Genomic DNA, 15,721 nt, shown 5'->3' with positions numbered 1-15,721 from the left:
TTGGTTTTGGCTTGGAAAATTGATGAATTTTCACATTCCATGTTTGTTATCCAGGGATGAGAATTACTCAAGTTATAATAATCCAAACTAGGAAAATGGTTTGGATTGGTTTGGTTGAAAATGGTAATGAAGATTTTGTGATTGCAAATCTATTCAAATTCAACCCTTTAGAAACAAAATTGTACAATCAAGAGGTTTTTTAAATATTTTAAGAATACATAAATAGCCCCTGACTTTTGTTTTTGAGATGTGAAGAAAATTTAAAATAATCATAGAATGACATGATCATAATGTGCAAAAAACCAACGTAAATACATATAAGTACACACATATTAATGTGTTTAATTACCTAAATTGTTTTGTAGATGGATGAATGTTGTATTAATGGCTTTTACACATATTATTTATTAGTGTCAGAAAGCTGTTCAATTTTCATACCACATTGCTCCAATCCATTGGAAAATCCATTTTTAGGCACTAAGTATAAAAATACAAATACTATATATTTGAAATCTTGGTGTCTATGTAAAATATGTCTATCAAAATGTGTATCTATGCCTATGCCTCTCAAACCTCTCTTTTATCGTATACACCTACCAGAAAACTAATATTTCAATAATGACAGACAATCTGCTTTGGGTAATGCCTAACATATTGCTTGACCTTTTATCATGGCTCTGCATACTGCCTCTTGATACAAAGTTATTTACATTTTCCTCTGAATGAGTTAGGAACTGGTAAATGCATATGTTGAAGACAGTCATCCATCCCTCTTAGCCTGACAAATAGTGGACGACAGTGATCATGATGGCCAGAGCTGGTTATAAGCCTAACTGCTTTCTTTTGTAGCATAAGCAGAGCTTTTGTGCAACTTGTATGTCCCCAAAGCCTTAACTGAGGGGACTTTAGAAAAAGGTAAAATAGGTTAAGTCTTAAATTTTCATCAGGAATGCAAATTTTAAGTTTCCAGATTGGAAGAGATTCTTGGAAAGTTTTTTGTAGATAGCAGTTACATGAATTTTCCTACCTGTGAGCTTGACAGCGCTTTAAGCTTTACCAACACTTCTAAGGTTGCATATCAGCTATTGTTTTTTCACAATTTTAAACTAGTTTATTTGCTGAGAACCAGTCACTAGCTTGCTGTTTCATGTATTTCAGTTCTCCATGTGCCTGTTCAGGATTTTTACATTTATTTATGAAAGTTGTGTAATCAGCATGTAAGATACAATCAGTAGGTATGTTACTTGGTAAGACATTGATCATTAGCAGAAACTACAAAGGATAAAATATAGACCCCTGGGACACATCATTTTTTTACTTGCAAAATATTTGACTTAGAGCCATTTACTTCTACCATTTGTTGAAGGTTTTTTAAATATGAGGCCATGAATTTTGGTTCGGAGCCCTGGATGCCATAATGCGGCAGTTTTAGAATGAGGATTTGAAGGCATACATGATCAAATCCTGAGGAGAGAAGTCAAACAATGAGAGAGATAAGAACATCCCATTTTCAAAAATACTCAGTATTTGTTTTAAGACATATTCAACAGCTTGCTCTGTAGACTTTCCAGGTCTAAAGCCAAACTGTGAGAGACTTAGAAAGTTCTCACAATTTAAGGTAGATATCTTGCAACATCAGTTTACATATACATTGCATATCTTGAGCATGAGTTTACATTTACATTGCATATCTTGGACATGAGTTTAAATTTAAGTTATTTATCTTAATTATAGCCGGCATCTGTTGTGGTAATCACAATATTCATACAAGAAGAAGGACATGGAAACAAATGCATTTGTGGCTTGAGAAGTAATAATGAAGAAGCTTTTTTTCCAGAAATATAGTTATGCATTTCTTCATGCTAGTAAAACTTGATTGTATAATGTCTACTATTTTCATATGGTCTCTATGGTCTTTGATATGAAATATGAACATTAAGATTATCGTTATTTTTGTTACCTTTGGTATAACATATCCTCTGAACTCAATATCCTTTGTGGCAAATAATGGAGCATGAGGAACAGATAGTGGTACAACTGTACTCGACCGGAGTATTTCTAAAACTGTTGCTTCAGTATATGGTATCAGATGACTGAAAAAAAGAGTCCCCATGGACAGCAGTATAATTAAAAATATCTAAGATACAATTGAGGAAAAATATATGCACAGGTATCGTTTGTTACAATTTTGTTTCTTATAAAAGCCCATGAATCTTACCAAAACCATTTATTATTGCAATGAAATGTCTTTAGATAACATGATACTGAAAAAAGCATAATGAGATAATAGTTTGTTAACTTCACTTCATTATGATGCATCTCAATTCATTTTTAAATTTCAAGAACTTTTAATAAAACTGCATTTGTTAACAATAAATGCATATGAGGGGGTGTGGTGTTCTGGTGGGTAGAATGCTGGACTCATGAGCTAAGGGCCATGACTCAATTCTGGATGATACTTCTGATTACCCCAAGCTGATCCTTTGGGTGTCAAATCTTAATGCGAAATTGTAGGTGGCTCAGGAAAAGGAATTCGCCCCACTACCCAGATGTGTGAAGTTTTCATTCCATTAGGCTCAGCATGATGTTAGTTTTGGCATCACATATCAAACCAACTTTCTGGTTCATATTGGAGATTTTATATGTGGATGATTCATGTATGTTAATGAAGTATCCTACTAAACAAAAATCCTTGTAAAATCAAGGAATTTCATTTTTTCAATGCTTCTCTTTTTAGCCATCAACAAGAAACATTTCTAATTATCCCCAACAATAATTGCTCAGGCTTTAATACAACTTTTTTTCACCTCAGCTTAGCATTTTTAGGAATGATCTTAAGAACTGTCTCCAAGTGCATTAGGCAGGCAACAAATATTACAATGAACTCCCCAGATATAATCGTGAGCCACCTGTAAAGTTTCTAGATTACCCTAGAATTGGGATGACCAGAGAACTCCTTCTATTCGGTATTTCTACAAGTATCCCATAATGTGCACCATCAAAATTTGAAAGCAACTAAATACTTGAGGTATGCTTTTCTATATATATTATTCTCACAAAGAATTCCAATTCCCTTCTTGTTTGATGTATTTGCATACCTATTGTTCATTTCTGTAAACTTTGAAGATAAAACACATCATTGATGCCTCCATAATAATTCCTTGCCACATTAGAATTGGAGCACTTAGAAACAGAATAATAAATGAATAAATAGTGGATAATGGAAAAATAAGTGAACCGTTGTAACAGAAATGTCTTCCTACATTAAGTAACACTCACTCCCATAGTAGTTAATACTGTTATATTTTATCTAAAATCATTATAAAATATACATTGGTGCATACTAATTAGTTATGTATCAATTAAGGTAAATTTTGGAGGCACACAATCTACCAAACAGTTCAATGAAAATTCCCTTGTCTCTCCTAAAAAAACACAACCTGACATCCAACATTAGAATAAACCCCTCATTAATACAACATATATTCCTCCTTCCACCCTTCACTCCATCAAGCATTCCTATCCTATTCTACCCTTCCTCATTTGCCTAACATTCTCCACTCTATCACAGTTCTTGATATCCCATTGCCAATCAAAATGCTCTGCATCCATCTTTCCTGCCTCCTTTGGATTTCTCCAGAAATTCTCCTTTCTTCCCCATCATACATTGCACTTCGTCATTTGATTTCCTTTCTGTCCACGTACACCTTTCCCATCCTTCTCCTCCCTCGCACTTCAAAAACCCTCATCCTGTATGTACATCTATCATCCTGCTTCAATCACCATGTTCCCATGGCATAATAATGCATGCTTCAAATCAAATTTTTTACAAGCCTTTTCTAAGCATACATTACTAAATGTTTCTGTCATCAGTGCCCTCCTAGTTTTGAAATTTTCTTTGATTAACTTCATATCATGTCTCTACCAAGGTTTTAGAGGTTAGATGGAAGGAAGAGACTATCTAGTCTCAATCCCATTACAATAATGATGTTTTATCATTATTTAAATTATTACTGCTTTGATCATTTTGGCTGAGAACACCTCTGAGAAAGGTAAAATATTCCACCTACTCTGATTTTTTCCCACCTATTGTAAGGTGCACTTAACCTTACTCTTTCTCAAAAACTGCATAACCTTTGTTTTATTTACATTTATTCTCATCCCATACATTTTGCATTTTCCTCAACATATAGCTTGAACAGCACAGATGATGATGAACACCCATTTCTTTTTATGTCAAAGTGATGCAAGAATGGGTAGAAAAAATCTCTACAGCTATGTTTCTGTTTTGTACTCAAGGGTGAATATAATTAGAGTTCTATTCATTAGTTGCAACAAAATATTTTGATAATTGGAAAATGTTTAATTTTAGATTATACAAACCTGTCTCTGTCCTGGAAAGATGGAAGCCTGTCTTTGCCAATGGCATCATCCAGCTCCTCCTGAACTTTAACTTGCACATCAGGGTTAAGTATCATGTATAGTATGGAAAACACAATTGTGTTGAACGTAGTGTCATATCCAGCAAAAAATAAATCTCTGCCAATCCCCAGAAGTTGCTTATCTGTTAACATAAAAGTAGGAGAATGTTACAAATTTGTCTGATTAGCAAGATATGGCCAGCTGAGAATTGTTGGTTGCATTTGCATGGGTATTCCATGGGATGACAGCTTTTTACTGCCATTCCATCGGTACAATGTTCCCAATTCAGTGATTACTCCAAAAACTAAGTGACGTTTGCATGGACATTTGGTTGCAGACTAGGGTTCAACAAAAAGGTATCCAATGCTCAAGAAAACAATAATTGTTTTTTGCTCTGGCCATGATTTCTCTGATTTTTATTATGAACCTGAAATATCAATTTTCCTTTGGAGTAATCCCTTTAAAGTCTCAATATATGTGTATGTAAGTTAAGAATAAAAGAATACTTGGTAAGTAAGGATAAGATTCTCATTAGCCACAAACCATTTGAGTTTCCTGATGTATTCACCATTTACCTGACATTCATCATAGTATTCAGGAGAAATAGAACCAAAGGAAACTCATGCAAAATCATTATTAGAATATTATATAAATTTAAGTTTGATTAAAAAATTATTCTTACCTGTGAAAGTTGAGTCTAAATCCCCCTTTCTTTTATTCATCTCAGCTATATAGATATCCATGAAATCTCTGGGATTATCAGGATCAATATCTTTTTTGTGTTCTTGAATATAGGACTGAAATAAAATGTAGAAGCCATATCACCCCAGCAATTTTTCAATACAGCAATAACAAATTTTCCTCTGTGTGTAAGTGTGTACAAGACACAGCTGTTCTGGATGGTTGCCTGAATAAATCAGTTCAATTTGAGGACCGCAAGACAATATGTATAAAGTCTTACAGTTGTCAAATTAGCAATTGTATATGAATATATATTTAACCTCCCGTGAAGAATTTCTGGTAATATTAAGAGTTTAAACAGATTTGGAGAACAAAATAAATTATGTTTTATGTGAGGATCAACTGTGATCAATAGAGGTGGAGGATTATGGTTAAGGATAGCCATGATGTCATTGTCAACATGAGAATACTAATGCATCAAATTTATGGAGCATAATTAATACTTATGTTTTCATTTATTTATCCAGTGTTTAGGAATAATGAAATAGTGCAGAGTGGGCTAAGTATTACAAAATAGATAATATTGAACAATGGATAATACTGAGGAGTAAATGGACATATGAAATGCCTGCCCCTGGTTAATCAGAAGGAGCATTTAAGTATATTGTCAGGGAATAAGACTGGCTGGTTTTAGGGATGGCATTCATTTCATTCAGAGGGATTATTTGATAAACTTGAATGAGCACTTAACCAATGTGTAAGATTCATTTACAATTCATTATGATTCATTTTTTGAAAGCATCCATTACAATGCACATTTAGCGGATGACTCCATTTAAAGTTACTGTCGCTGCATCTTCTGCATTTTCTTGGAATTTATATTTGTAAACTAACTAAACAAAGTAATCTAAAAATCATCCAAATTAATTATGTAACAAAAAGCATTCAGAATGGACGTGTTGCACAGAATTGTATAGATAAGAGGATGTAAGCTCACTAGAAAAAATATTGTAAAAATAGCAGATACACAGAGTATAATATATTGCATTAATCATTTAAAACTTGCAGCAATTACAACTATTTACCAGAAACTCAGGAATACTCTAGAATGATTTTCATTGAAAAAAGTATTTTAATTTTTTCTTTGAACTCGGGAGTGATGTGATTTGACTTTGTTGGAAGGAATTTTTATAGAAGAAAATATGCATTGATGCTGTAAGCTGAGGTCTTCATGCCACCATGAAACCATAGGGAGGAAGAAGTCAATAGGGTAAATGATCAATTAGAATAAATGATTACTGATGTTCCTGCAATGAAACATTTGATAGTAATGAGAGATTGAAACCCAATGTTGGCCATAAAAGAGGTAGTTAGTGAGGTAGGGGACTATGGTTTAGGAACAAGGAATGACTGTGAGAGGAAAGCAGTAGAGATCTGCAGGAGAGAGAATGTAGTCGTAACAAACACTTGGCTTACACACAACAATATACAGAGGCATTTAGAAAGATATCAGTTGAAATATATTATGATTAGGTACTGATTTAGGAATAGCATTATAAATTCACAAAATTCCCAGGAGTGGATACCAGTTTAGATGATATTTTAGTACTGATGAAGTGTAACATCTAACTCATGAGGATAAAATGGGGAAGACAGATGAGGAAATGGAATTTTGAAGCATCACTAGGGCAATATGAAAGTAGTGTCAGCTGGTTGTAGAAAAAAATTGGGTGAGGAAAGGGAAGTAGATACAATAAAATAAAATGGGAAAAACAAGAAAGAGATATCAAAAACCTCAAAATAAATCATTGTAACTATAAGTAGGAAAAGAACAAGGAAACCATGGTTTGCAGGTGAGATAAAGATAGTGAGAAGATAGAATATAAACACAGAATAAGATAGGAGGAAGTTCAGAGACATAAACTGAGGTGGAATACTAATAGGTTAGAAAAAGCAAGGAGGAAAATGAAGTGTAAGGGTATGGGCAGTTTACTAAGGAAGGGTGAAATTGGGGCTCAGTACAAGAAGTTGAAGGCACTGGTAGGAAGTAAGAAGGAAAAATCTATGCCAACACAAATAATGCTTCAGGAATCTATAAATTCAACCAGAAAAGGCCCAAGAGAGATGGAAGAAATATAAAGAGGAGCTATGTGGTATATATGTGTATGTAAGGGACCAGCAAGCTTGGACATGGAAAGAAAATATGACATGGATGGAAATAACTTGGGTCCAAATACACTTGATTGTGAGATAGAAAGGTTGTTAAGGAAAATGTATTCAAATAAGGATATGGAGATAGATAACACCCCTACATAGTTACTTATTGGTTTAGAAAAATTTGGAAGAAAGAGATTTTATGGATTAATTTCAACCATTTATGAGCGAAGAATTTGGCTGGAAGATTTCATCAGATCAGAGTAAGTTCTCATCTCTTATCAAAAAGGTGATGACATATCGACGGAATAGGCAACTTATGCTCAAACTGTATATGCCTCAGACTGCTTGGGTGTGGATCATGAGTAGAGATTCAAGATTGGCACTTTTAGGGAGAGAGGTAAGACAGAGTTACCCATATTACCCATACTTTTCAATCTATATGCAGAAGAAATGGTCAAGGAGACTTGGAAAGGGCTGGAAATATGAATTAAAGTCAGTGGGGAATTCATAAAACTAGTTGAGTTTGTCAATAATTAAGCTTTAGTTGATCAGTCAGTCAAGGGGTTACAAGGATTGCTAAGAGCAATAGAAAATCAGAGTGATGGGCATGGAATGAGAATCAATGCACACACATGTCATGAGGTCTTGGAGACAGAACAGGACTGAGTTGAAATATAAAACAGGATGTCAAAAACTAGTGGTGGTTGAACAGTTTACCTATCTTGGCAGAGTTTTGGACTGAGATGGTCAAAGTAGAGCATACTTGCAGGGACATAAAAAGAATTGCATTAGGCAAAAAAATTAATACTAGAAGGATGGAGTTCATAACAGGAAATTAGAGCAAGTATGAAATGAAAAGATTTGTTAAAACTTTGTGCCTGGTTCTGTAAAAGGCAAGCAAGGAAGGGATAAGAATGTTTGATAGAATGAATGGAGGCTAGAAGTAATTGGAATTGGAAAGGGTTTACTGAAGTGTCAGATTTCAGTTTGAGTTTTGTTAGGAGAAGCAGAGGAAAATATTGTTTTTCAGTCTTATGCATTCAAAACCACCTTCCTTTGTTTACTTCTTTTAGTTATATCATGTGAAATAACTCAATTAAAATGTTTTAGGAAGGATATCAGGTTTTTTTCACCAACTTCTTAAGTTAAACCCATGGTTAACCACAAGTACTAATGAAATGGTAGATACCAAGGAAGGCTAATGGCCACAACTCTAGACACTGCTACTTGAATTAATATTAGCACTTTTGATTTCTGACCTTATACCATCCCCCATATTTTTGCTCTATGTAGGTACTAGTCTGATCTTTCATGTCAAAATCCTTATGCCATTATCATGAAAAAATCCATTAATATTTTGCTCAGATATAATTCTGTGAATGATCTGCAACTTAAGACTCCTACTTAAGGACTAGTCTTTAGTTTTCTTATTCTTTTATCAGCCCCTGGTTGCCATTGCTAACTAATTTCATTGATTAAATTTATTATAAAAGCAATGGATACATACCATCATAAAATCGTCAATTTCCTTTCCTCTTTTGTGCCTTTTGTAAGTATCAGTCAGGAATGGAAGTAGCAGGGCTAAGTTTGGAAAAGCAAACTCTAGCTTGCCTCCAAGCTCATTTTGTGCAATATTTTCTTTGATAAAACCAAGCAGTTTACTGAGGTATGGGTCAGAAAAACTAAACCTTACTCCTGCCAGAATATGCCAGATTACATTTATATTTGCAGTCCCAAGAATGTCATGGACAACAATCTGGAATAAAAATCAAATTGAACATTGTATTTTCCTTCCTCAAAACAAAAATATTAGAATTTTTCCAATCTATGTAATTGAGAAAATTATAATTGTAAACACTCATATATATTATAGTTACAGATTACTTGAAAATTAAGTTTAATCCAATGCAATCTTCAATCTTACCTCACAATCTAATATGCCGTGAAAATGGATCTCTCATGTGTGATATATAAAATAAATCTATGTTTACCTTGGCACCAATTGCTCTTTGAAGCTTTTACATCAAAACATTCCATGCATAGCAAATAAAAAGCTGGAAGTTGAGATCCAATTAAAGGAAGAGAATCAGGATTTTCTTTGTAAAATGGAGCTTAGTCTAAAAGATAATGAAATAAATAGCCTAAAGCTGAGTGATTATTTTCTTGTTGATCATTTCTGTAGAGAAAAAATGAAGGTGGTGGTTTTGCTTGTTTCACCAAAACTCGTTTTGAATCAGTCACCAGAGCCAATGAAAACTTAAAAAATAGAAATGGTAAAGAAAAGGGTTGAAATAACCTTGTCTAAATGGCCCAAGGCAAGTGAAACATATTTTTTTATCGGTCTCTTCAGATCTTCATGTGCACCAGGCTTCCTCAAAAAATTAATAAATTACTTGAGAAAGTCGTCAAGAAAAAAATAAAATTATCATTACTGGGGACCTGAATATAGATGTCTCAAAAGATAACAGCTATAGTTAGAAGCTAAAAGAAATAATTCCCCGCTGTAGTATTTAGCCAACTATTTATACCCCAACCAGAGAGTAATCTCACTAAAAAACTGCTGTTGGCAACATAGCTTCAAATCTAGCTGAGCACAACTTCAAATCTCTAGTTTTAGAAACTACCATCTCAGACTGTCATGCCCAAGTTATTGAATTCAACCCAAACACTTCAACAGAAAGAAGTGAGGGAAACACAGATGCAGGCAATACATGTATATAATTACAGGAAAATATGAATTTATTTAAATGGGAGTTGAAGAATGTTGGCTGGGCAGCAAAACTACATCCAAATCTTGTTACAAGCAAGTTCAAAGAATTTCAATCAATTATTGAATAGTCCTGGGAGTTTCCCATTGATAAAGCTAGCAATAAAAAATAAATCAACATATAAAGAATATAACTGGATAACAACTTAGGCTCTGGCTAATAGAAATAGGCTTAAATAATTAACTAAGGCTGGTAAAGTGGATGCTAGTCTGATATACTAAAGAAATAAGCTGAAGTCTGGGTACAGAATGCTGTTTAGGAAAGCAAAAAATGGCCAAGTCAAACAAATTATTTCATATTCTATTCCTGAAGTAAGCGTTGTGGTCTGTAAAAAATAATGAAAATGTCAGTAAAAAAATATCAGAGCCCAGAAAAAATATTTGCTTATCAATGACCATTAATAGGAAAGAAATCAGTGATCCTCAAAGCATGGCAAATGAATTCAAGAATTTCTTTGTACACATCATTGGCAAAACTAAAAATGGACTAAATGATTGAATAAAAAAGTAATATGTAATGTGAAAAAGTAAAAGAATAAGTGAATTGCTTTACCATAATCATACCACAGAAAGTAAAGTTAGAAATGTAATCAATAAACTAAAGAACAAACAACCTAGTGGACATGATGGCATATCAAATTATCTAATGAAATGTTGTCAGTAATCTTTCATTTTATGTATTACAAATATAGCAAATTAATTGTTTATAACTGGGAAGTTTCCTGAAGAATTAAAAATGATAAAAGTTGTTCTACTACATAGAAGGGAGCCAAAGATGAACTGGATAATTTCAGAAAAATCTCACTAATTTCATGTATTTCAAAGATACTTTAAAATTGATGGAAGACAGACTATTTAAATTTCGTATAAAAAATAAACTTCTGTCTCAGTCGCAGCATGGTTTCACAAAAAATAAAAGTATAGAAACTGCATGCACTGATTATGTTACTAAAATTTCCTAAGCTTAAAATGATGAATAGTATGCAATAGGGATAAATATGGATCTACCAAAAGCCTTTGATACTGTAAAATCTTGCACTCTTTTGACTTAACAATGGCATTATTGTATAAGCGGAGTAGCTCATCTCTTGCTAAACTGCAAAATAAGATTTATAGACAACCAGGATAATTGAAAAAATTTGGTTTTTTAAAATCATTGACTATTTTCAAACAGCTCCTCACAAAGAATTTAAACTATGTATTTGGCATAAATATCTGATTTTTTTTCTTTCGGCTATTCATTAAACGCATTTGTTTACCTTGGGAAATGCAGGTCCAATGCATTGGAAGATAATGGTAACACATGTGACACTATCACTACAACATCATTAATGAAAATACTTTGGAAATATCTAAATGTTTGCTTGAAAATCATTCTCCACATGCTTGAATTCTAAAGCAAAGGAGAAAATGGAATGTACATACGAGGGTCATCCGGAAAGTAGTACCCGTTCGTGCCGCATGAAGTGCTGACGACGCGAGTAGCCGCTGGACGAGGTCAGATAGCTTCAGTGGCTTGTCTGCCTTCTCTGAGCCAAGTTGCGTGATGCTAGCATTGCCTGTGTTGTTTCTGTGATTGTTTACAATGTTTAAAAAAATTGAGAACGCCGCCAGTTGTGAAGTGAGGGCAGTGATTAAATTCCTCAATGCAAGAAACGTTCGCCCATGTGATATTCATCGCCAATTAAAGGAGGTGTATGGAGACAATGTAATGGACGAGTCGTCTGTTCGGCGGTGGTGTCGCAACTTCAACATGGGGAGGGGGAACACACACGACGATGAGCGTTCGGAGAGACCGTCTGTCATTACAGACCAACTGGTGAGCTCAGTTGACGAATTCGTGAGGAACGATCGGCGCGTCACAATTGATGACATCTGTGAGCATTTTCCCAATGTTTCTCGAACAATTGTTCATGAAATTGTTAAACACCATCTGCATTATGCAAAAATTTGTGCAAGATGGGTCCCTCGCGTATCTCAATGAGCTGGCGGCGAAGGACTATGCAGCAGGAATACAGAAACTTGTCACACGTTATGACAAATGCCTTAATTTGCTTGGAGATTATGTTGAGAAGTAGTTTAAAGTATCCTCTTTCAAATAAAATTTTTTATGTTTGTTAATATTTACTTTTGTGTCTTTATTTCACGAACGGGTACTACTTTCCGGATGACCCTCGTATTACGGTGAGATAAATGAATATTTTTGCATAAATTTGGAAGGTCAACTATTCAAATGCAGAGAAAATTTTTTTGAGCGTTTCATGCTATAAAACCTGATTTAGCAAATAAGGAAGTCATGGTAAAAATTGATCTTTTCAACATATTGATTATTAGTCACCTACTAAAGAGATAGTGGGAAGTGCATGAATATTTCTTTTTTTACCTCTTGGCTGTAACAATTATTGTCAGCTAGAATATTATTTTCTCTTACAGAACAGATGGAAGATTTTCATTATTGGATTGTCCTCTCAACTTGAGAAGAAAATAGTGTTTAAGTGTTAGACCTACAGGTATTCTCATGAAGATTCTTTCAGAGGAAACTGGCTATAGTGAACTCTAATTCATGGCTACTTCTAAATTCTGTTGGGGCAGAGTATTAATCACAGGAGAAAACTTTTCTCTCTGTAAAATAAAACATCATGATTGAGAAGGGAAGAAAGGAGATTTAATGATTTACATGGGTGAGAATTAAGGTTGTGCCACTCCTAGGCTAAAAAAAGAAAGTTTCACTCTCTCTAAAAAATTTCATTCGAAATAACTTATCTTCATATTTTTTTATTCTTTTCTTCCATCAAATTCTACATGGAAATATAGACTTTTCCCTAATAATCATTTTTGCAAGGCAATTGATGAGGAAAATGTGATAAATATATTTTCAACCTTATATTTATGGGAAATATTTCTGAAAGAACAATATACCTGCACTGCTAATTTAAAAATATTTATTTAAAAGTTCCTAAACTGATCAACCCTGTAAATTACCCTAAAATCTCACTATATCCATTTGACTAATGTGGATTTTATCTGCAATTCAGGTATAAGGGTCCCATGTTACATATATTTTTCAAAATCTGCATGCAAAATGCACAAATGTTTTCTTCATGGATAAATAAGCATTAGAACTGGAATTACTGGTTTAATTACCTTTAAATCCCACTATGGCAATTAATCTGCTTGGGAGTTTACTAATTGGCTGAAACAAAGTGGGCCAATAGAATCAATGACAATGTCAGAATTTGTAATTACTTACTGGATTTGACCATTCATCTGGTTTTTTTCCTTCAAGACTCTTGTCTATCTCTGAAAACACAGATTCTATTTCTTCAATTGTTATACTTTCCATACTTGATTTCCCGAATCCAAAGTCGCGCAGATGACGGAGGCTGAACCTCCTTTGTTCCTTCCATCTCTCTCCATAGGTGAACAAAATACCTTTAAGTAATAATGGAAGTAATTTTGGTACTAACTTTTGAAACTTACTAAAAATAGATTTAATTTCAGTAAAAATAACCGTTGGAAACTTATTTCAGTGCTATGCGAGGGGTCAATTAAGAGAATCTTACTTCACAATTAAGAGAATAGAGGCAGGAAATTATTATTTATTTTATGAAAACAACGATTTTGTAATTAACATTAAAAAACCTATTTTGGATTACATCTTGTCATGCATCTACTATCTCCATGCTGTCAACTATATACATGCATTTAACAATGTTAGGACCTCTTACTTACTAGAAAATTTTGAGAACTAGGTTGATGGTCAACATAAAGAATGAATCAATATTTGTAATCTTACAACCAAGTTGATAAACTTTTTAATTTAATCCCTTAAATTGAAGCCTCTTTATCCATGCATACCCACTTCATTTATCCAATTTGTCAAAGATGTAAATTATACTATGATTCTCAAGATAAATGTCAAACAAATAAGCTCTCATCCTTTAGGCCACGACTATACTGGACATGGATCTGACTTAATCAGACCAAATGATCTGACATTCAAAAATCAAGCACACTAATGTATTCTGGGTTTGATATAATGGGTTAAAATGACCCATACTCCTATCAAAAATAATTACTGTAAAGGTGCCACAAAATGTTAATATTATCAGGGGAATATAAAAAAAATGTTCAAACATCAGTGGGAAAATTATTAAGATAGATATGTAAAATCCTGAGAAAGCCAGAGCATGCTTTCCTGAAAGTTCTAAAAATGTCAGAGCCTCCGAAAAGCTGAGGCCTCTGTAGGTCAGCCTATTTGGGAATGTTAATGCTCATCTTGGCATCAGCGTGATTTCAATGAGCCAAGAGTGCTTCCAATATCTGCAGTACTAATGATAAAAGTGATGAAAAAATCAATCAAACTTGAATTATATGCTTCAAAATGGCTATACCTTAATGTTAAAACTATGTGTCTGTACTATTTAATTATCCCTGACTCATATTGAATACCCTTTCTTTCGAAATTGCAAATGTAGAAGGGAATTTGTTGGATGAAACAAGCATTCATTTATTGAGAAATGTGGACAATAATGAAAAGTTTACAAGTTCCACTATATTTCAATTAAAACAACCAGTTTCAGTGAGCCATCACTTTACATCAAATTCATTGGAACTTTCAGTTTTTATTTTCTAATTTCATCATGGAGTTAGTTCCATATAGTAGAGGCAAGTGTCATAGAATACTTAATTCCTTGCATATATTGTTGTAGTCAATTATTGTAGAAGGAATCATATTTTCTTAAATTTTACACTATCCTATTGTTTTTTAATTGGCCATTTGTACCTATAGCCAAACTGCCTTGAGAATTGAACCAAGTATCTACCTAGTTCAATTATTTTTTTTTCAAAAAATGTTTTGAGTTAAATTGGGATGATAGTTTGATAAAAATGTATACTTACCATTGACTTCTTTTGTAATTCTATGCAACAGTAACTTTGGTCTCCCTGAACAGTCATCACGGAAGGAAAGTTCTTTGATTGCATCCAATCCAGAGACAAGGACTACTGGAGTTGAGCCAAGGAAGATGCCGGCAACATCACCATATTTATGTCTCATCATTGCCATTGACTGGTGCAAATATGGGCCCCATTTACGCAGATAATAAAAACTTCCAACTATGGGCCATCTTGGTGGACCTTGAGTAATATATATTTTCCATTATTTCTTCAGTTTTGCCTTTCAGGAATGATGTACTTTAAATGCACATCTTATAACTGTGTGAATATGTGAATTTGTTCTCAAAAACAGCTTTAAGAGTTTTTATTAATCTTCATATATTTAGATTTTTTAGTGAGGGGCATTCATTGATTTGTATCATTAATGAAATATTCATACATGGGATGAAACTTGATGGTTAACAAAGCAGTAATTCTAAATATTTTAACCAGCATGGATTTAAGAGATTTCATGTAACTTTACATTTTTTTTTGTTTTTGGTATTCATTCAGAATCAATAATCTAGGTCTCTCTTTTTCAAAAATTTCATCAGGGAGCAGAAACTACCCCAAAGTACAAGTAAAATGCATCAAATGCTTTACAAAATCAAACCACTTTTGGAATATTGCATGTTCTTCATCCTGTCATGTGTGTTATATATATGTTTGCTAATCAAGAGTTTTGATTTTTTTTGTTATTTGTGACAAAGCCCATATTTTTTTTTTTAATTTTTGGAGATTTATCCTTTGTCCATA

At 33.4% G+C, this 15,721-nt stretch overlaps 1 protein-coding gene and 1 long non-coding RNA gene across 2 annotated transcripts; both read right to left on the bottom strand.

The window, feature by feature from the left end:
- Positions 1–1,101: 1,101 nt before the first annotated feature.
- LOC139697981 (cytochrome P450 1A1-like) lies at positions 1,102–5,004 on the bottom strand. The gene is made up of 4 exons (XM_071596834.1): positions 4,998–5,004; positions 4,384–4,564; positions 1,961–2,093; positions 1,102–1,170 (listed from the first exon to the last, which is right to left on the bottom strand). The coding sequence occupies exons 1-4, from the start codon at positions 5,002–5,004 to the stop codon at positions 1,102–1,104; spliced, it is 390 nt and encodes a 129-aa protein (XP_071452935.1).
- Positions 5,005–5,135: 131 nt separating this feature from the next.
- Positions 5,136–13,328, bottom strand: LOC139697527 (uncharacterized). Its single transcript, XR_011702787.1, has 3 exons — positions 13,278–13,328; positions 8,768–9,016; positions 5,136–5,219 (listed from the first exon to the last, which is right to left on the bottom strand). It is a non-coding gene; the product is annotated as an uncharacterized lncRNA (long non-coding RNA).
- Between the last annotated feature and the right edge of the window lie 2,393 nt (positions 13,329–15,721).

Source organism: Hetaerina americana, unplaced genomic scaffold (genome assembly GCF_022747635.1).
Source record: "Hetaerina americana unplaced genomic scaffold, ioHetAmer1.1.p SCAF_8, whole genome shotgun sequence".
NCBI classification, from domain to species: Eukaryota; Metazoa; Arthropoda; class Insecta; order Odonata; family Calopterygidae; genus Hetaerina; species Hetaerina americana.
This window is presented reverse-complemented; position numbering and strand designations above follow the sequence as displayed.

What these genes read in the sequence shown, in the direction of transcription:
- LOC139697981 (XM_071596834.1), bottom strand. An exon ending in TCTTTCCAGGACAGAGACAG is followed by an intron (nt 2,094 to 4,383) that starts GTTTGTATAATC and finishes TCTTTTTTTCAG; the next exon opens with TCATCTGATACCATATACTG. An exon ending in GAGGATATGTTATACCAAAG is followed by an intron (nt 1,171 to 1,960) that starts GTAACAAAAATA and finishes AATCCTGAACAG; the next exon opens with GCACATGGAGAACTGAAATA.